This window comes from Pistacia vera, unplaced genomic scaffold (genome assembly GCF_008641045.1).
Source record: "Pistacia vera cultivar Batoury unplaced genomic scaffold, PisVer_v2 Contig160, whole genome shotgun sequence".
In the NCBI taxonomy this organism is placed as follows: domain Eukaryota; kingdom Viridiplantae; phylum Streptophyta; class Magnoliopsida; order Sapindales; family Anacardiaceae; genus Pistacia; species Pistacia vera.
This window is the reverse complement of record NW_022195685.1, coordinates 1,342,708-1,364,349: the sequence shown is the minus strand read 5'-3', so window position 1 is coordinate 1,364,349 and position 21,642 is coordinate 1,342,708. Positions and strand designations below refer to the sequence as shown.

General features: G+C 38.6%; 2 protein-coding genes across 4 annotated transcripts; both read right to left on the bottom strand.

Annotated features, from left to right (window-relative positions):
- Positions 1 to 2,450: 2,450 nt before the first annotated feature.
- LOC116125187 (protein NTM1-like 9) lies at positions 2,451 to 10,804 on the bottom strand. Of its 2 annotated transcripts, XM_031410927.1 has the most exons (4): positions 10,599 to 10,804; positions 3,697 to 3,732; positions 3,346 to 3,611; positions 2,451 to 2,683 (listed from the first exon to the last, which is right to left on the bottom strand). In XM_031410927.1, the coding sequence occupies exons 1-4, from the start codon at positions 10,705 to 10,707 to the stop codon at positions 2,540 to 2,542; spliced, it is 555 nt and encodes a 184-aa protein (XP_031266787.1). In that variant the 5' UTR covers positions 10,708 to 10,804; the 3' UTR covers positions 2,451 to 2,539. The 2 variants fall into 2 exon arrangements, with proteins under 2 accessions (XP_031266787.1, XP_031266786.1); XM_031410926.1 differs by lacking the exon at positions 3,697 to 3,732 and having other exon boundaries at positions 10,563 to 10,804.
- A 5,172-nt stretch (positions 10,805 to 15,976) lies between these two features.
- LOC116125203 (NAC domain-containing protein 96-like) lies at positions 15,977 to 17,916 on the bottom strand. 2 transcript variants are annotated; one of them, XM_031410942.1, is made up of 7 exons: positions 17,719 to 17,916; positions 17,359 to 17,639; positions 17,054 to 17,188; positions 16,876 to 16,953; positions 16,691 to 16,768; positions 16,501 to 16,578; positions 15,977 to 16,410 (listed from the first exon to the last, which is right to left on the bottom strand). In XM_031410942.1, exons 1-7 carry the CDS (start codon positions 17,861 to 17,863, stop codon positions 16,186 to 16,188), a joined length of 1,020 nt encoding a protein of 339 aa, XP_031266802.1. In that variant the 5' UTR covers positions 17,864 to 17,916; the 3' UTR covers positions 15,977 to 16,185. The 2 variants fall into 2 exon arrangements, with proteins under 2 accessions (XP_031266802.1, XP_031266803.1); XM_031410943.1 differs by having other exon boundaries at positions 15,977 to 16,407.
- Between the last annotated feature and the right edge of the window lie 3,726 nt (positions 17,917 to 21,642).

Below are 21,642 nucleotides of genomic sequence, written 5' to 3'. Positions count from 1 at the left end.
CAAAAGTGGTTAACCGAATCGATTAACCGTTTTTTTAAATCGAATTAAATTTTTAATTTGAGAAAATTTTTAAACCGAAACCGAACCGATTTTAGAGAAAACCGGTTTTTTGATTAACCAAAAAACCGGTTAACCGTTTTAAAAAAAGCGGTTAACCGGTTTTCCCTTTTTTTTTTATAAAAGTTTTTTTTTTTTTTAATTTTGTCCTAAATTAAATTGTAAATATAGACAATACATTAGGAACTAAGAAAAAAAATTTGGGTTGGGATTTTAGATTGAGTGAATTAGGGATTTATTTTAGTTTAGGTTATTATTTATTTATTTAATATATATATATATTTGAAAAACCGGTTTAGAAAACCGGTTTTCTGTTAACCGTTTCTAATTTCTCCCGAACCGAATATTCGGTTTTTTGAATTTTTTGAACCGTAACCGAACCGTTTTTTCGGTTAACCGGTTTTTTGGTTCGGTTAGCGGTTCGGTTCGGTTTTTGCATTTTTTTGAACACCCCTACTTACAACATTTATGTCTTCTACATCCTGGTTATTTTTAATAATTTATATGTTTACGATAGAAACCTACTCCAACAATTCAAATAATTGGGCTGAGCAATAGATCTTTTATGGGATTAGATAAAACTCTACTTAAAAAACCGTGCAAGGGAGGGTGTTTAAGCCTTTTTTCTCTTCCAAAACATTCCACCACGCTTCCACAACCCTCTTGGGTGTTGCACTCCAACAATTCAAACAATTGGGTTGGACAATGAGGCTTTCATGGGCTTGGATATAACTCTTTTTGAAAAACTAGCTTGTTAAAGGAGAGTGTCCAAACTTTTATAACCGACATGCCTACCATTTTCCCTTCTAAGATGAGATCCTAACAGTTTCATTCTAAATCCTAATTAAAAGCTCAAACTTTGGGATTATCATGTTGTCTACTACAAGTATTGGGATTTTGATTTTCTACCACAGAAATGAGGAGGAGTTGCTTATTGTTATTAAATCAATCTAAAGACTGAAGGAAACCTCCATCATGGAAAATTGTAATGAGTTTCTTCCACTCCAAATCAAACCACCGTGCTGCATGCAGTGAGGTTTATTTATGTATATAGATGGGTTTTTGGAACAAGAGTAATGCTACAGTTACCGAAAGAAGCACACCGAATTCATACATCGAATGATGTAACCTAATCTTGACTGTCGATTAATATTAATTCATAATTAATTGACGGTCAGAGTTGTGTCACGTCATTCGATGCATGAATTCGATGCACTACTCTCAGTAAACGTATTATTTTCCCTTGGAACAAAGGCTAGAAAGTTAAAACTCAAAACTATAACGTCCTGTTCTTGACAAAAGCTAATTAAATTTATGTCAGCCATATACCTGATATGAGCAATATCATTCAATGAAGAACCACTACCTTTTGCTAATAATTAAGGAATATGAAGAAAATACACTGGAAATAAACATTGCCAAATTACAGTGATGGTGGATTTTGTTTATGTTTTAATGGGGTGTCCACACTCCCCAGGAAAACCAAACAAACCTTTTCCCTTGCTATTACTGCCTTCTTAATGGTTATATTTGAACTGCAAAATTATTTCCAGACATTGGATCCTTATCTTAGATTTACAAGGGAAAAATTCAAGTTTGTGATTAATCATTAACTAAAAACAAAAAAGGAGAGAGAGAAGGAAATAGGATTTTGTTCTTAACAAATTCCTCAATGGAATTTTAATACCTGGACATATGAACAGCATTCCCATTAAACAATACTTGAAGTTTCCAGAACTAAGCCATACTTAGATATAAATATAATTGACAAGCTGAATTTTTTCAAAGTGTTTGAAACAAGATCCAAAAGGATGTGACCATTATTGTCGACAATTACAAAGCTCATAATAATTAGAACACAGCAAAGCAGTCTACAGTGTTCATAACCATAATAATATAATCCCCCTTCGCTATTTAATTTTCCAATGCTATTGGCGGAAAGTCCTCAAGATAGCTCTTTAACCATTGCTTCAATGTCTGACTGCGTCAGTACATCTACTTCGCAAGGATATTGATTCTGGACATTCCTTTGCGAATTCACGACATCTTCAAGCCCACCAGTGAATTCATAGCTCCCCAGATTACAGTCATTACTAATGCCATTTGAGCATGAGGAATTGGATCCGTGGTACTGATTAAATACTATGTAAGATATTTTTCCTCACCATTGAGTAAATACTCTCCAATTCGTCACTTGATAGTGGTGGAGATTCTACCTGAAGAAAAATATCATAGAAAAACAAAGTATTAGTTGTGTGAATATGTTTATCAAAGACTATAGCTGATACCGAAGACTACCCATAAGGCATGCTTTTTCTCTCCTCTAAAAATGAAATTTCTGTAATATGCTTTCTAGAATCAGAAATCAAATGCTGACTCATTGTTTGCTGAGATTCAAGCTGAACCAATAACCATAAATAAAGAAGTATTAATTCTGGATATGTTTCCGACTTGATATTGAAACATGACCACAAGACATGTTCTATCTCACCTCCGAAGAAGAATTTTCTGTAACACGACTTTCATAATGTGAAGACAGACTGTGACTCGGTTGACCATCATCGGGTGTTGAAACACTAGACTTGTTTTTTTTTGTTTTTTCTATGTAACAGACAACAAAATTCTTCTACAAAAACAAAAAATTAAATAAAGGTAAAATGAAAATAAATAAAACGTAATGTGTAGCTGCCTAGAATCCTGTAGTACCAATTATTTCCCAGACATAGCAAATTTTGATCAGAACTGCCTCTATACTACCTACCAGACTTTAAAGAGAAACAAAAACAACAGACTCTTTCATAAAATAATTCATAAGGAAAATATATTCTCCTTGTCACATTAGTAATGGTTCTGCAAGGCGATTTTGAACTTAGAAGAAAGGTCTCAATTTCTTACATAATTTCCATGGATATCACTAATAATAAAAATTCAAGTACATAACTGAGATACATACGAGTTCCTATACGATCTCATAAAACAGATTACAAAATTAAATTTGTAGATTATAATTAAATCTAATTGAAGTGCCTAATCAAACGAAATCAAGCTTCTAGCATATTTACCAATCACTTCAATCTTCTACCAGTAAGTCAAACACAACCCAGAAGCTAAATTTATGCAGCTTGTCACTAATATCACAGAGCATATTTAAACAAAAGTTAACAGAAGATTTACTATAGATAAATTCAACACCAAATCAGAAAAGAGGACAACCCATCAAGCCAAATGTTTCCAAATTCAACACAAAGAAGAGGGAACAAGCAATAAGAATCGAACAAAGTAATACACCTCATAATAAGGGCTGTCCTCGATATAGAACTCATGCATAACCCAATCAGTCTTGATCTCCTTAGAAGTACTACCACGTCTGCAGAAAACCAATGTCCTTTTCTTACCGATCACCCTTCCTTTATCCTTCACATCACAGCCTCGACCGGTTATTTTCCAGCTCCCTCCTCCGGTTGCTCGGTGGGCACGTTTACTGTTGGCATACTTGTAATGCGGTTCACAGAAAAAGTACCACACCTGGTCATCGGACTTGGTTTCTGAAAGCGCTGCATGACAATTCAATTCCAGTCAGAATCAAAGAAATTAAAGAGAGAATTAAAGTTAAAAGTTGAAAGAATAAAACTCACTTACCTGGCAAGTCATAAGGATCAAACTGGTAGATATCAACTTCGTTAATCTCTGGAACAAAGAGATCAGGGTGAACCCTCTTCTCTATGAGTTGTGAATTAGGTCGTGCCACCCGAATCAAATGGCCGCTTGGATTGGGTCGTGCCACCCGAATCAAATGAGGCGGTGCACCGCCAAAAACGCCTGCAAGTCGCATGAAAGCGCGGAAAAGGGCGATAGCCTGTGTCGCGTGCATTGCAGTGCGTCAAAGAAAGGGAAAGCAGGTGGCTAACAGCAGGCCTAGAGGCTCTGAGGGACCAGCGAACACCGACCGCACCCTGGGTAGAATACCTGTGGCGTGCAGACTCGGTGACACGTCGCGGCCCGAGTTGTCTCGTGCCACGTCGCGCGAGTACTTCCATAAAAGTGCAAGACGAGGAGATTCCCATTTTCGCCAAAATGATGACTTCGATCGTCGTCGCGAGGGAAGTTCCCACCGTTCGCGGGTTGGTTCTCATCATCGCGGAGGTCGGGAAGGTTCCCCGAACCATTCAGCGCCATCGCACGACTCTAGCTAGTGTGTGTCAAGAGCAGCCGAAACTGCGTCTCCTTTTTCTCTGGTTGTGTTAGTTGCCCCTCTCCAATCCAGATTCAGAATGCCTGATATGCTAGCATTTGATGGAAATACCAATCTGCAGGATCATCTATACGAATTCAACGACCTGATGGAACTTCACCAAGTTTCTGACTTGGCAAAATGCCGTTGCTTGGCAGTAACTCTAACTTCACATGCCAAGCGATGGTTCAGGTCGCTCCCGGCGAGATCAATCGGCTCATGGAATCAGATGAGCTCGACATTCCTGAGACACTTCCAAGCGAACAGAAAGTTCTCAATGCCTTTGAGCTACCTCAGCAACATAAGGCGAGAGAGGGATGAATCCCTCTAATCTTACATCGACAGATTCCACAAGGAGCTCCATAAAGTAGCTCACACTCCCAAAGAGTCTGTTCGAACTCTCATCATAGCGAGAGTTCGTCCACAAACAGATCTGTTGAAAGCATTGCAATCAGAGGATGATGTTTCCCTCACCCGCTTCTACAGCCTTACGGAGAAATACCTTCGTATTGAGAATCTCTACCGCCACGACCCCGACACTTCAGGCAGTGCACCTGGTCGGGGGGCAAATAGGAGATCTGATAGCAAATGGGCTAATGACGATCAGCGGAAAGGAAAGAAACCATGGTTTGAGCACAAGAAGTCTTATGCTCTAGTTCCTCGTCGCGATCGCGACATGAGTCAATATACTCCTTTGAATGCATTTGTCTTGGCCATTCTTTACAAGTCAGAAGAGGCCGGTCTGCTTGGAGAACCTGAGCCTATGAAAAATCCCCCTTCAGCCAGAAACAGTAAAAAGTACTGTCGTTATCATCGGGACAATGGGCATCACACTGATGAGTGTCGAGCTCTCAAGCAGGCAATCGAAGACCTTATCAAACAGGGGTATTTCAAAGAGTATGTTGATGACTTTGCTCCCGTAAGGGAGAAAAATCGAGAGGAACCAGGTAAGAAGCGTCGTGATCGCAAAGGTATCTGCAGCGCGGGGATAATCTTTGGGGGACCACACCTCGGAGGGAATTCGCTAGGTGCCCAAGAAAGATATACTTGCGCAGCCCATCACGACCTTATCCATGTGATGAACACGATGCAACGACCATCAAAGGTTCGCAGAGAGAAGGAAATAACCTTCTCCGAAAAAGACGCAATCTGATTTCATCATTCCCATGATGATGCTCTCGTCATCATGCCCCAAATAGGGCGATGCGATGTCCACAGAATATTGGTGGATAACGGAAGCGTTGTGAACATCCTATTCCCACGAGCTTTTGAAAGAATAAAATTGGATGAGGCCGACCTGAAGCCCGCCTTTATCCCCATATATGGTTTTACAGGGGATCACCTGATCCCCAAGGGAACGATCTCGCTTCCAGTCATGTTGGGTGACTTTGACGAGGTGACCAAGATCACTGAATTCTTGATAGTGGACTGCCTTTCCACTTTCAATGGCATCCTAGGGCGACATCTACTAAGAAACTTCAAGGCAGTCACTTCGATCTACCATCTCAAGATGAAGTTCCCTACCTCAATAGGGATAAGGAAGTAAGCGGATCTCAGTGCGCATCTCGCAACTGCTATATAAGGGCATTGCAGATGACGTGCAAGGGGAAAAGCATCCTGTGTGACATTCCCGAATAGGCAATGACTATCAGTCGAATCGAACCACAGCTTGGCCCAGCCGAAGATAATATGGATCCTCGTATCCAGAAATGCCCTTCCAGTGGGCCAGTTGAGGATTTATCTAAAGTGTCAGTTGACCAGACCAAGCCGAGTCGAGCCGAGTGTTGAGTATTGGAAGCAATCTCAACCCCCAGCTCGTTACTGACCTGACCAGCTTCCTCAGAGAAAATATTGATGTGTTCGCATGGACGCATGCCAATATGGTCGGGATCAGCCCAAACATCATCTACCATGCCTTGAACATCGATAGTGAAGCCAGGCCGGTCTGCCAGAAAAGAAGAGTGATGGATCCGGAACGATATGCTGCCTTAAAAGATGAGGTAGATAATCTCCTTCGTAATGGATCTATCCGGGAAACGCTCTACCCGAGCTGGGTTGCCAACCTTGTTCTAGTAAAAAAGCCCAATGGCAAATGGAGGACCTACGTTGACTTCACCGACTTCAACAAAGCCTGCCCAAGAGACAACTTTCCCCTACCAAGGATCAACCAGCTCGTTAATGCCACTTCCAGGCATGAGCTGCTGAGTTTTTTGAACGCATACTTGGGATACAATCAAATTCTGATGTATGCACTGGACGAAGAGCATACCTCATTTGTTATAGATCGGGGACCGTATTGCTATAGGGTTATGCCCTTCGGCCTGAAAAATGCTAGAGCAACTTACCAGCAGCTGGTTAACCGAATATTTTCTAAGTAGATCGGGAAGTCAATGGAAGTCTATGTTGATGACATGCTAGTCAAGTCGCATGTCGCTTCAGATCACATAGCGCATCTCGCTGAGATGTTTGACATCCTTTGGGAGTACAAAATGAAGCTCAACCCCCTCAAATGCTCATTTTGAGTATCCTCAGGAAAATTTCTAGGGTACATGGTTGACCAGAGGGGAATAGAGATCAACCCCGAGAAAATCCAAGCTCTCCTCGGCATGAAAAGCATGACCAATCGAAAACAGGTTCAAAGTCTCAATGGGCGAATAGTGGCATTCAGTCGCTTCATATCGAGGGCAACAGATAGCTGCTTGCCATTCTTCAACATACTCAGGGCCAATAAGAAGTTTGAGTGGACTCCCGAGTACGAACAAACATTTTAGAGCATTAAAGAGTACCTCAAAAAACCACCTCTTCTATCTAAGCCTCTCCCGTAGGAAATTCTTCTCCTGTATCTGTCCGTCTCTCAGTACGTGGTCAGTGCAGCTTTAGTTCAGGAAGAGAACAAGGTTCAATGGCCAGTTTATTAAGTGAGCAAGCATCTGCTAGATGCTGAGATGCGGTATCTAGAAATGGAGTGATTAGCTTATGCCCTGCTGATCGCTTCCAGAAAGTTGCGACCTTACTTCCACGCCCACACAATCCATGTAATGACTAGTTACCAGCTTAAGCAAGTCCTCCAGAAATCGGAGGCATCGGGTAAATTGCTCAAGTGGGTTATGAAACTAAGTCAGTTCGATCTGTAGTATAGACTGAAAGCAACCATCAAAAGGCAGGCTGTTGCCGATTTCATGTCAGAATTCTCATATCATCTGATGAAGGAATCTGAGCAACAGGCCAGCGAAGCCACCCAGGAAACTGTTCAGAACCTATCAACCTGGAGCCTCTATGTCGACGGTCATCGAACAGGAAAAAGGCTAGGCAGGCCTTCTCCTCCTAAGTCCGAAAGGGACTCGCATTCATGGCATTTTCTGTTTCGGGTTCAAAGCGATTAACAATGAGGTCGAGTATAAAACTCTACTCGTTGGATTGCGGTTGGCAAGAGAAATGAGATCAACCGCGATCAGCATCCACAGCGACTCCATGTTGGTTGTCAACCAAATTTTAGGAGAATATTAGGCCAAGGAAGAAAACATGATCGGCTATTTAAGAAAGCTAAGGCCGCACTCGAGCCGTTTAAGCATTTCACGATCATGTAGATCCCTAGGGACAACAATTCTGTCGCGGATGCCTTGGCAAAGATAACCTTATCATTGGAATCGGATGTGACAGAGAGCATTCCTATTTGATTCATAGAGGCCCCCAGTATCAGTTCGCCCAAACAGGCCATGAATGTAATTGAGTCAGTCTCCTGGATGACCCCTATCATTCAGTATTTCCGAGATGGGATCCTGCCCAACGACAAGGTCGAGGCAAGAACCCTGCGAACAAGAGTTGCTCGTTACACACTCATAGGAGATCAGTTGTATAATACAAGGGTTTAGCGTCTCTCTTCTCCAATGTGTAACCGATGAAGAAGTAGACTATATCATGAGGGAGATACATGAAGGAATATGAGGTAATCACACGGCTGCACGATCCCTCGCCAACAAGGTTGTTCGTCAAGGGTATTACTGGCCCCTGATTCAAGAAGACACCTACAACTTTGTAAAAACGTGTGACAAGTGACAAGTGACTGTGATTCGTGAACATACCGCGAGCTTCTTCCCACTAGCTGATAACCATGTCTAACCCCTGGCCATTCTCCATGTGGGGAATCGATCTAATCGGACCCATGTCAGTTGGTAAAGGGGGAGTCAAGTATGCGGTGGTCACAGTAGATTACTTCACCAAGTAGGTCGAAGTAGAGCCATTGGCCGCGATCACCATCAAAAAGCTCAAGGACTTTGTCTTCAAAAACATTGTATGCCGCTATGGGATTCCTCATACCTTTATCTCTGATAACGGGAAACAGTTTGATAACGAGGAGTTCAAGCAGTTTTGCAACGAGCTAGGTATCCATAAGAAATTTGCCTCAGTCGCAAGACCGCAAGCAAATGGTCAAGTAGAAGCTGTCAACAAAACCATCAAGCATACTCTAAAGGCCAAACTTGGTGCAGCCAAGGGAAATTGGGCCGACGACCTTCCTGAAGTTCTATGGGCATACAGGACAACTCCGAGAACCTCCACCTCAGAAACCCTTTTTTCGCTAACATATGGCTGCAAAGCGATGATCCCCGTGGAGGTAGGGACCAGTTCACTTCGGAGAGACTTGTACAACGAGACAGACAATGAAGCGCTTATGCGCGTAAGTCTTGATTCAGTTAAAGAACATCGCAGCAAAGCTTAGCTAAGAATAGTAGTCTATTAACAACTCACGAAAAGGTTCTTCAACTCTAAGGTCAGAATAAGAGACTTCCAGGTCGGGAACCTCGTTTTGAAGGAAGTCATTCTCGGTATTAGAGAACCGAGTACGGGAGTTTTGGGACCGAACTGGGAGGGCCCATACCGCATCGCCAAAGTGATAAGATCGGGGACTTATCATCTCAAAACGCTGAATGGTTCCAAAGTACCGTGAGCTTGGAATGCTGAACATCTCCGACCATATTATCAGTAATTCTGAACTCAATTTTTCCTTGTAAAGATTTTACTTTTCCTAACCCTTATAAATAAGACAAGTTCCTTTGTAACCATTTTTTCATGTGTATAATTCTGTTCGCATAAGACTTGTATCAATTTTATTGTAAACTATTATAATGCGATCTCATCTGTAACATATATAGGGTACAAAAATTGTGCACAGGACACATCTGTCAGAGCAAAAGGTATTTCATTAAATGTATCAGCTATGAAAGTGCAACGAATAACATCTGAAGAGGTCGTTTTATAGAACACTCTTCGTCTTATGTCAGTCGCGAAGCGACGTGACTCTTCGATCTTGTCTCATGTTAGTCACAGGGGACGTGACCCTTCAAACCTCGACGTATATTAGCTGCGAAGCGATGATTCCTTGCCTTCATAAAAAATTTCGCTAAGTGCAATAAGGTTGTGAACCTCGGATAAAGACCAGAGGCATTGTCATGGCACTGAATATGGTATACGGACAGGTCGCTAACCCTTAGAGTAAGTCATTTCAGGTTACTTGCATGGAAATGTTTCCTCGACCTCTTTGCAACTAGGTCAGATTGACCAGTATCTCTTCAAACACATCAAATTAGGCATAATATGTAGTTTTCGAGGTTCGATCCTCGAACCTTAAAAACTAGGGGACTTCTGTTATGCCTGAAAATGTAAGGCTGATATAGAGCCCTGCCAGCTTAAGCGGTCAGAGCTTAGGTAAGTCCCGCAGCCATTCAGACGCAGCCACGTCGCACGCTGATGCAAGTGGCATGCTCCTGTTAGTGCAGTGGGTGTGCGCCAGACTGGTGAAAGGTTGGAGACGATTCACGTGTGCAATCCCTGCACACGTCGAGTAAATCACTCGAGCAAGTGAACAACAGGACGCAAGGAACGATTTGCATGGCAATCTGACCCACTCACAGATTTAGTAATCATTACCTTAACTCATCCCACTATAAATAGAGGATTCCTCTCATGTTTGTGGGATTAGCTAAATTCTCCTTGGAATAGCATATTTACTCTCTCTCTTTCTCTCTTGTAATCTCTTGTAAGTCAGCTCGCTGAACGCGACCTGATCTCATAAATTAATACAATACCAGTGGACGTAGGATTCGCTTTCTTAAGCATCTGAACCACTTTAAATATTGTTCTCCATCTTTTATTCAGTTCAATATTCCCATACACATTTTGTCTTCTGAGTCAGCTCAGCATTTCCCACGTGCATTTAGTTGGTGTCAAAATCACGCATCAACAAAAGTTAAAAGTTGAAAGAATAAAACTCACTTACCTAGCAAGTCATAAGGATCAAACTGGTAGATATCAACCTCGTTAATCTCGGGAACAAAGAGATCAGGGTGAACCCTCTTCTCTGTGAGAAGAGTGATGATTTTTACACGAAATAAGTGGTACATCAATCCCACAAGAGAACCCATTTCTGATTCAGCACAAAATAATGAAGCAGCAGTAGTGTTAACTAACAAAGAGTGTGAGAGAAAGTGAGCAAGAGCTAGCTATTTCTGCAATTGATAGGAAGAATTTTCTCAAGCAGAAGCTCAACTCTACTCGGGCATGCCAACACTCCTTATATATACAAATAAGCGGAACTGCTGAGTGATTGTGAGTGTACTATACAAAACCGCGTGAGAATTTCCAAAAGATGGACGTCAAATAGAAACGTCATCATAATTTTTTTTTTTTTTTTTAGTGCAGAAGAAAATATTTGAGAGAATAAGAATTTAAAGATGAGCAAACCACATATTCCCACCCGAGGTTGAGTGAAATCGCAAGTTGATATCTTGTTTGCATTTATTTTAGATTTTCACTTTTAGGGTATGTTTGATTCAAGAAATATTAGCTTATTAGTAATATTATATTAATGAAAAATTAGATTACCTTGAATATTACTGGGAATCTTTAGGAAAATATGTTTGGTTAATTGGAATAAATTCATGGGTATGTTATATTAATATATTTAGTTGAGAGGAATAAATTGATGTGTATGTTATTTAAACTACCAAATTGCTTTTTAAATATTAATATAATATTATTTTTATTACTAATTTTTGAATAATTTCTTTTAACCGCCAACATTTCAGATTTAGTTAAAACACCACAACTTATATAAAATTTTAATTTATAACAAAATCACCCCCACCCACCTTAAGCCATTGTTCGCCGCCAGCCATTGCCTTTGGCCGTCGGAAGTCACCTTAAGTTGCTGATATGGCCGTTTACGGCCATATTGATGACAATATCCGAGTAGATCTTGCCGGAAATGGCCAAATCTATTTTTAGACATTTCCAACTAGATCTACTCCGATATGGCCGTTTCTAGCCATCAATATGGCAAAAAATGGGAATATCGGAGCCTCCCGGCAATTCTCGACAACTTCCAATGGCGGCTGACAGTGGTTGGCCAGCTGTTGATGGTGGTGGCTGGGTGGCAGTGGTGGTCTGCAATTTGTTTTAAATATAAGAGCATTATTGTCCAAAAACTTAATTAAACAAGGATAAAATTATAGTGGTGGATTAATGAAAATTGATTTTAAAACAAGGACATTATTGTCTAAAATTTTTATTAATAAGGGATAAAATTGGAACAAAAATAAGATAATCAAATAATCTTATAATACCTAAAAAAATGGAGGTAATCAGATTATCTTCAAGGGACGTTTGGATCATATAATGTTTTATTATATGGGGATATTATATTAACATAATAAAATATCACCTTGAAGATTACTAAAAATGTTTAGAAAATGTGTTTGGTTGGTTTGAATAATTTGGTGAATAATATGTTTGGTTGGGAGGATAAATGGGTGAGTATGTTATATAGATTATTAAGTTGCCTTTATTTTTTTATTTTTTTATTTTTTTTAAAATATTAATATAATAGTATTTTTCTATTATTATTTTTTGAATAATTTCTTTTAACTCCCTACTTTTCAGATTTAGCAAAAACACCATAGTAACCAAAAATGTTTTAAACTTAACAAAAACACCCCTACCCACCCCAAGCCACTATCGGCAACCAGCCACCACCGTCGGTGACCGCCAACAGTGCCACAAATCTGGCTGTGACGCCGATAGTGCCATAGATCTAGCCATTTCACTATCAAAGATGTGGCTGTAAAACGACCACAAATTTGGCCGTGAAATGGTCAGGTCTTTGGTCGTGAAAAGGCCTCACTAGCGCACGGTCAGTCGTAAGCCATTATGGCGACTTTTGGCAGCCTCTGACGGCTGTCGACGGTGATTGGCGATGGTGGCTTGTTCTGGGTACAATGACATTTCTATAAATAATGACAATAACAAGGGCAATGTCGTTCGAAAAATTTAAAAAGTGAGGACAAAAGGATTTGCATGAGTGAATTGGGTGTTTTGTAAATCTTAACAAATATAAGGCTAATTTGGACCAAATGCTCAACTGTTTAAGGGCAATATGGGACACAAAATTGGATTACCTTGGGGTAAGTTTTAATAACCCCCCTTCCCCCCCAGGTAATAATATTCCCGGCAACTTACCCCAAAATGCCACCGTTTGTCATAAACAATTCTGAGAATAATTTTTTACAAACCAACCAAACATCGTCATCTGCTCAATTTAAAAAATATTACTCCAGTTATCTAATATTACCCCCATCCAAACGGGCTCTCAATATTATCAACAGTAACTATTATTGGTATTGGAAGATTATCGGAATCTTATATTACTTGACAACCAAACGTGGTAATCAAGTAATATAAGATGACATTACCTTAGTAATCTCATATAACCTTCAACCAAACGCCTCCTTAATGTAACGTTGTTTCCTTTATTTTAACATATTTTCAACGTTTTACTGTAGTGCAACGCACATTAGCTCGCTAAAATACGCCGACGTTTTCCTTGGTAGAAGATGAGTTCATTTTAGCAAAAAATGGCTCACGTTAGTAGTGTCCAAGCTGCCAGTTTTTGGCTTTTGTCGACTGATTTCGAAGTCCAAAATTATTTCCAAAACCACCGTTGGACTTCTCACAACCTCCTCTACAACTCACTCAACGTTTTAGATCACTTCCAATACTCAATAACGATATTAGTTTATAGGTAAAAATCTAGAATAAATACAAATAGAGATACCAATTAAGGATTTTGCTAAACCCCGGGTGAAAATATGTCATTTACTCTTTGAAGACTATTTGACGAATGTATATAAAGGAACAGAACCGTTAAAGATTAATCAAGTGTTAAGGATAAGAACTAAATGGGAGAAAGTGACACGAAGGCTATCCTTCTTTTGCAAGCCGTATAAGAAAGGACCCCGCCATCTCTCTATTTCCACTCTAGAATCTTCCTCAGCTGCCTCTAGAATCTTCTTCTCATTTTGTCATCTTTCCTTCATTCTTTGCCTCATCTTTCGTTCTTTGCCTCATCTTCCATTCTCCTGCCACATGCTCCTTGTGAATTCTTTCATTTTATTATTTCCATTCTTCATATATGAATATCAGAATATGATTTCAATATTCCTTCATTGGAATAAAACTGTTCTTGGTAAGGTGTATTGTTGGATCAATAACTAAATACAATTATTAATTCCAAAGCTTTAATAAGACCCTCCAAAGTTGTTAGCAACATCACCAACATAAATTATCTTTAGGTGATTGAGTGGTTCGGTAAAGATTCTTAAATGTATTATTAAAGAGATTTTGAGTTTAAGTTTCTTTTGGAATGTTAATAGGGATAACTACTACAATTATTATCTGATTGATAATTTCAAGGTATCCGAAGAATAATTAAAGTATGCATAAACTGACATGAACACTTCCGGCATTAAAAAAAAAAAAAAAAAAAAAAAAATCACTGACATAAGCATATTTAATATGATTTTTGGGCCAATTAAGGCCCAACTTCTTGTAAATCTGGCAGCCCAAACTGCTGTATTGACCGTAACCCGGGCTGTTGTCACTTGATTTCTTCCACCCGGGCACATTTCCAGTAACACAATCACATGCATAATAAACCATAATAACCATCATAAACCTTTAATATATTTTCTTAATCACTAATTCAAAAGCCAATACCAAATCACTATTTCAATACTATCCTCCTGTTCAGGCTCCAAAGGATTGTTAATGCAAAGCAAAAAAATATTTCAATGGCTTTTGTGGTTGAATCTGATTTTCAAAGATATTGAAATCAAATTTGTGTTTGTTGTAGAGCAACCAAAGATTGCAAGGGAGGTGCTTATTGAACAATTTCTTAAAAGGTGAAACATTTCCTAAGTCGGCATTCTATTTATCAAATACACAGTTGAGAGATTTTGGTTTATATTGCCGTTTGCAGGGTCTTCTGTTAATATATAGGAAATGTTTTTGGAAGATGATAAGGAGAATCTAACGCAACGATCTCATGAGTAATGACGAACTCACATCATTCTCGGGTGGAGTTGCATAAGGTAGATTTCACGATGAACTTAGTTAGCACATTCTTGAATATGCTAGTGATTTAACTATTAATCTCAAAATCAGAGAGGTTGTAGCATTAACGATAACATGATTATGAACATTGTTACAATTAATGTCCATGAATCTCCATTGACCTAATGCTCCTCAACAGTCATTGGAGAATATTCATTTGCTTTCTAGCAAGGTATTCTCCTGTAGACTAAACGCTGTAAATTTGTGACATCTTCATGCTCATGATTGAGAGGATATCTATCTGGATCCATTGGCGACTGATTGCCATGCAAAGAAAGAGTTGCAGATTATAGCCAATTACAGCCATTGATTGGATCAAATTTTGATAATGGCAGAGGTTCCACCTGAGGAATCACGCGTGAAGAAGCATTAAGCATAAGTTCGAAATATGTTTCTAAAGCACTACATAGATAAGTTTAAACAATTTCACAGTAAATGCTTCTCCTCACCATATCTCTAGTAGTTAGGCTCTGCTTGAAGTTATAACATAGTAGTTGAGGTTCTACCTGTAGCCGAGCCTAGAAAAAATCATGCAAATGAAATGTGAAAAGCCCTGTATACACCCAGAAACAAAAAAAAAAAGAAAAATCGCGAAAAGTAACAGCTGACTAAAAGAGTAAAGTGACTCCCACTATCTGTCATTCCCACTTCCTTCTGTCTACTTCCATGGCAAGTAATCTAAAATTTCAAACCATTTTTTAATGTATCCGGCTCCCCTTCTCAGAGAAGTATTTTCTGCTTTTTGTAGTTTTGCTCTGTTTTTACTGGTCTTCTCCTTTGTATATTTGTTTTCCAAGTTGATACTGATCTTAAAACTGATGTATTTAATGTTTCAAACTGGAACTGAGAGCTCAAGTTATGAGATTATCATGTTTTTACATTAAGAAGATCATAAAATTTTCTTGGCAAGGTGTATATGTTGACTAATAAGTATGAGATTATCATTCGGGTTTAAGGTTCCATCCCAATCTTAATAAAATTCTCACTCGGAGCTCTTACCAGATTGCAGAGTAAAACCTGGAACAAAATAATAACAATCTTGACAGAAGCTATACGAGAAGATAAAAAACAATTGAAATTCTAAGTGCAACATTCATTGGAGAAAATAGATGGAAATTCTATGACAAATTCCATAATGGATTTTTTGTACATGGACAGATGAATAGCGTTCCCGTTCAACAAGCTCCCAAGTATCCAGAACTTGGCCATAATATTACATAGAAATACAAACTGACGCGTTAAAAAGGTCACAAAAGATGCAACCATTATTCTCAACAAGTACATATCTCGAAATACAGTAAAACATTCTTACAATGATAATAAACCACAGTAATACTATTCCCCTACGGAATTTCAATGTGGTTTACAGTCCACATGCTACTGAAGTGTAGCTGATGGTTTCAATGTCTTCGCGAGCAGGAGGAATCTGTCCAATTACTTCTTCACAAGGTTTATTAATTCTCGAGGTCCCATAGTGAAATCACATCTCCAAGCTCACCATCGAACTGAAAATCCTGCACATTACAATCATCACTAAAACCAGGTGAGTATGGGGAGGAATTGAACCCCTGGTAGTGATCTGGATTAATTGGCAACTGCGGTGCAGGGATAGGGCTGTCATTCAACCAATCACAGCTATTCGTTGCATCAGATTCAGCTAGTAGTTGAGGATCTACCTGCTGTAAGAATCATAGATAGACAAACATTAGTGGTGTGAAAATGTTTTTCATGTCCCATATCCATATGTATAAGAATAAAGATGTCCTTACCATTAGGCAAGTAATTTCTGGAATATGATACATCTGGTCGGGAACAAAATCGCCACAGAATAGTAGTTGAGGTTCTACCTGCAATAAGAATCAAAGACGAACAATCAAAATTTATGTGAATATATATGTTTTTTCTTGAACAGGTCCATCTATATAAATTGAGACTGAAAACTCCAATATTTTTCCTCACCGCTGAGGTAGTACTTTCTGGAAACAAACTTCCTGGATCAGTAACCAAATTGGTAGATTGTAGTAGTTGAGGTTCCACCTGAAACAAGAATCATGGAGAAACAAGAACCAGTATTAGTTGTGTGAATATATATTTCACATACCAATTGAGAACTCTAACCATAAGCCAGGCAAGCTTTTTCTTACTTCTGAAAAAGAATTTTCTGTAATATTCTTTCCAGAATCAGAAATCAAATTGTGACTGGATGATGTCTGAGATTCAACCTGGACCCAGAACCATAGATAAATAAGTATTGATATGCTTCTCCCGAGGTATGAATAACTTTGATATTGAAAAATGGCCATAAGACATGCTCTATCTTACCTCTGTGTAAGGGTTTTCTGTATTATGGCTTATAGAAACAGAAGACAAACTGTCACTTGGTTGACCATCATCAGAAGTTGATACGGTAGACTTGTTATTTGATTTTTTTTCTATGAAGCAGACAACAAAATCCTTCTACAAAAAACAAAAAACAAAAAAAAAAAAAGTGATCAAACGTTAAAACATATATAAAATGAGATGTGTAAAATTAATGCAGCCTTTCATTAATTTCAATTATACAGAACATATAGCTCAAACAATGAACAGGCAAGTTAAAAAAACAAAAATAGAACAAAGAAGCACACCTTATAACGAGGGTTGTTCTCATCCTTAACATAGAACTCGTGCATAACCCAGTCAGTCTTGTCTTCCTTAGAAGTAGCACCAACACCAAGTCTATAAAAAACCAAATTCTTTTTACTGCCGATGACTTGGCCACTTTTATTCTTGACATCACAACCTCTCCCAGTTATTTTCCAGTATCCCCCATCGGTTCGTCGGCTGGCACGTTTACTCTTCGCATACTTATAGTAAGGTTCACAGAAAAAGTACCATCCTTGTTCATCGGAGTCACTTTCTGAAAGCCCTGCATCATATTTCAATTCCCATCAGTGATCAGAAACCATTGAAATTAAAATTGAAAGCTTGAAGAAAATCCCACTTACCAGGCAAGGCAGAAGGATCGAACTTGTAGATGTCAACCTCATTAATGTCGGGGTCAGAGAAATCGGGGTGAATCCTCTTCTCCTCCAGAAGACTGATGATTTTCACATGAAAAAGGTAGTACATGAGTCCCACAAGACATCCCATCTGTAATTGATTCGGCACAAATAGTAACGAGGAGTGGAAGTGTTTGAGAACAAGAAGAAGGTATGTGTGATTTGATCGGAACGGTTTGCTTGGAAGCAAGAGGCTGAAGCTGAAAGCGTGAAGGAAAGCTCTTATCAATATTTTTTATATTCGCAAAAGCGGTAGTGTTGAGGGAGAGTGAGTGTTGCGTATAAACGCGTTGAGAATCTTCAAACGACGTGCAGTAGAATACTGTATCGTTAGTTCTTGGTTGTAGAAGATGATGACGTGTTTATTATTACGTCGTGTCCATTTTAATTAGAAAATAAAATAAATGTCCATTTGAACAAGTTAAGCATGAAAAGAATTTGAAGATTAATTGATAAATTCTTATTTTAATACACGGGACCGTTAAGTAATGGTTGACGTCGTATCACAGTGTACGGAAATCCTTCCTTTGCAAGTCGTCTAGTCTTTTTAGGCCCCACCATCTCCTTCTTCTAACTTCTAAGCTCCTCCTTCTAATAGTTTTTCACGCAATGATGATTTGATTTAAGTTTTGATTGATTTTAATTTAAGTTAGATCTAATTAAAATTATAAAAATTTATATTGTAATCTTTAGAAGAAAAAAAAATTAAAAGAAGGTTTTACTCAAAATTTACTTAACATATTTACTCAAACTTTTGTTTCTTATAAATTTATTCATGTATGAAAGTATTGTGTTATTGCATTCTTTTCTTTCAAGCTTTTAATATTGTATTATTATTATTATTTTTTTTTTTTACTTAAGGTTTAGTGATTTTTTAAAATTTTTACTAATTGTTTGACAAATAATGGCAGAGCCGCAAAGACCTCTCTCGACAAAAATCTTGGGTTCGCCGCTTAACCCAAACCCAATGTTTCAAGGTAACTCTTCAAATCTAATGTTTTAAGATAAGTCACAGTCACAAATGTGATAAGTGGTCAAGTTTGAACCCAAACCCAATGTTTCAAGATAAGTTATAAATGTAATAGGTGGCCAGATTCAAACACAGACCTAATATTTCAAGGTAAATCACAAATGTGATAGGTAACTCTAAGTAAGCTTTGAACCCAAAAAGTTAATAAAGAAAAAAAACCTTCTTGACCGTCAGACCAACCCGATTATTCTTTGCATCTTCCTTCTCCTTTCACATGGCCATCTTCAAAAGATGTTATATTATTTTTATTTTTCTTATATATCATTTCAATTTTAAGTTGTATAATAGAATTCTTACAGTAAATATATGTTGAGGCTTCAAATGATTCTTTTAGACACGTAATAAAGTTGTAGGATTTAAATTTTAGTTGATATTCATCTTTACACTTCTTTAATTTAAACAGGCATTCATATCCATTAAGCATGCTCCAACTATCTGGAACTCATCTCATGTACCTATTTAGGGGTGTTAATGAGCTAAGCCGAGCCGAGCCGAGTTTTGGGCTTAACGAGCTTGGCTCGTGAGAGAGGATTATTAATCGAGCCTCGCCTCAGATTTTATGGCTCGACTTGGCTAGGGAAAGAGTTGGGAATATTTCGAGCCGGCTCGTGAGCCAACTCTCAAAAATTCAATTTTTTTAAGTAAAAATCAATTTTTTTTTTTTTTTTTTTCTAGCCACTGCCACTCTTCTAGGCTCTAGCCACTTCATGCACTTCCTTTTCAGCCCAAAACCCCTTGTGAATCTAATTGGAAATGCCAAGCAATTATTTTTAATGGATGTTTCCTTCTGTTGTAAAACAATGCTCTTTCGCAATTGCGATACAACAAGACTGCAAGTGATCATCCCAGAATAGAAGTTTCAAGCCAAGACGATCATCAGGGAGATGGACCATAGAAAATAAACCAAGAATCGTGGCCAAGCGTCGGCGAGACTTCAATGGGTCTAACAGCAGAATGACAGCATTCCTTATATGAATTTGTTTTCATGCGTGGAATTTTGGGCAGAGAATGAAACATTTTGAAGGATTCTTTAATTTCAATCAGAATACATTAAAATGCAGATGCTCAAAAGCAGTATTGAATGGACTGATTCAACACAAGCACATTAGATTCAATACCAATTCTTCCAGTACAATATAATAGATATAACTGTTACCAATACCCTTATAAAATGAAACTCAAGTTTCTGGACACAACAAAGGAATCATAAAAACATGAAAATCATTTGCACCGGTTTCGATTTCTTAATGCCTTCGGAGAGCCAAAGCTGACAACACCACCATTACCACAAAGAGCACAACAGTAATGAAAGATTCCACCACAGCCCCACTGACTTTCTGGCAGAAATCACCAAATTGCTGACAAATAGCTAGCTAGTTGGTGTTTGGATTTCCATTGTGTGCCAAATAAACGATGACAGCTCTGTGACGCAAATCCAATGAAGAACACGTGGTTCACGACGAAGAGTTGACAACGACAGCTCTGCGATGCAAATGCGATGAAGAAGATGTGGTTCACGACGAAGAGTTGATTGCGACTAGGAGGTGTGCTGGTGCTGCCGACAAACTGTGTTGGGGATCGATGAAATTTAGGGATTACGACAAAGAGTTACGGCAAATGAGAAAGTGTCGTGGTTTTAGGGATTAAAAAATCAAGGGGGGGGGGGATTTTGTCATTTTTTAAAACTTTTGCTGTTAAATTTTCATGTTAATCCCCTATACTTCAAAAAACTCCAAAAAACGCCCCGTTTTTTCAACCGAGCCTAACGAGCTGAGCCAAGCATGGCTCAAACTCGGCTCGTTCTGTCTCATGAACCGAGTCGAGTCGGCTCGTGATCTGACGAGCCGAGCCGTTAACGAGCCAGACTCGACTCGGCTCGTTAAGCACCCCTAAATAACCCATTCTACAATTAATTTATTAAATATAGAAATTCAATATTTTTAAACAAGAAGGCCAAGAAACATAGGAGCCATTATTCTCAAACGATTACACAACATTGAGTAAACCATTCTTCAAATGTCTACAATAATATAATAATATTCTCCCGCAGTATTTAATTGGGATAAAGAGGACTGTACACAGATTGCTCATCCATGAAAGCCTTGATGTTTTCAGTGTCCCTATCAGTAGGAAGAGTCTTGTCCAGTTGCTTCTCCAGGATGTTTATCCTGGAAACTCCTTTGTGCAATCCGGCCATCTTCAAGCCCTCCATGAAACTGAGAGCTCCACAAAGTACAGTTATTACCAAAGGCGCCGTTTGAGTCCAAGGAGGAATAGGATCCTTGTTGTGGATTAATTGGCCACTGTGGTGCGGACACTGAGCTGTGATCCAGCAAATAACGCACAAATAGTGCAGCGAATTGCGCAAATAATTCTGCAACTTGTTGAGGATGTACCTGAAATACGAAAGAGGAGACAAAGCAAGCATTATTTGTGTAAATAAGTTTTAGTTTTTATATATGCACCATTAATATGTGTAGCATGATACTAAATCTACAATAACGCATGCTTATCCTCACCATTAAACAAGCATTTGGCACAAAATGATTTCTTGGATCAGAAAAGAAATTGTGATTTGATAGTAGCTGATCATGTGCTGCCTGGAATAAGAATATAGATGAACAAGTATTTTAGTTGTGTAAATATATTAAGTTAATACTAAAAACTATCACAAGGGAGCATGTTCATCGTCATAGCATGGAAGAAGTATTTGGCACAAAATGATATCTTGAATAATCAGAAACCAAATTCTGATTTGATAGTAGTTGAGATTCTTCCTGCTGTAAATCTGTTATTCATGCATTACATCCATATATAAGTTGATTTAAAAGCTAGTATGA

Bases quoted from the DNA above. Each gene is read 5' to 3' on its own strand.
- LOC116125187 (XM_031410926.1), bottom strand. From the start codon at position 10,707: ATGGGTTCTCTTGTGGGATTGATGTACCACTTATTTCGTGTAAAAATC. The intron at 3,612-10,562 runs GTAAGTGAGTTT...ATTGTCATGCAG, and splicing joins TGATCCTTATGACTTGCTAG to CGCTTTCAGAAACCAAGTCC. The intron at 2,684-3,345 runs GTGTATTACTTT...TTGTTTTTGTAG, and splicing joins AGGACAGCCCTTATTATGAG to AAGAATTTTGTTGTCTGTTA.
- LOC116125203 (XM_031410942.1), bottom strand. From the start codon at position 17,863: ATGGGATGTCTTGTGGGACTCATGTACTACCTTTTTCATGTGAAAATC. The intron at 17,640-17,718 runs GTAAGTGGGATT...AATATGATGCAG, and splicing joins CGATCCTTCTGCCTTGCCTG to GGCTTTCAGAAAGTGACTCC. The intron at 16,769-16,875 runs GTAAGAAAAAGC...TTCTTGTTTCAG, and splicing joins CAGAAAATTCTTTTTCAGAA to GTGGAACCTCAACTACTACA.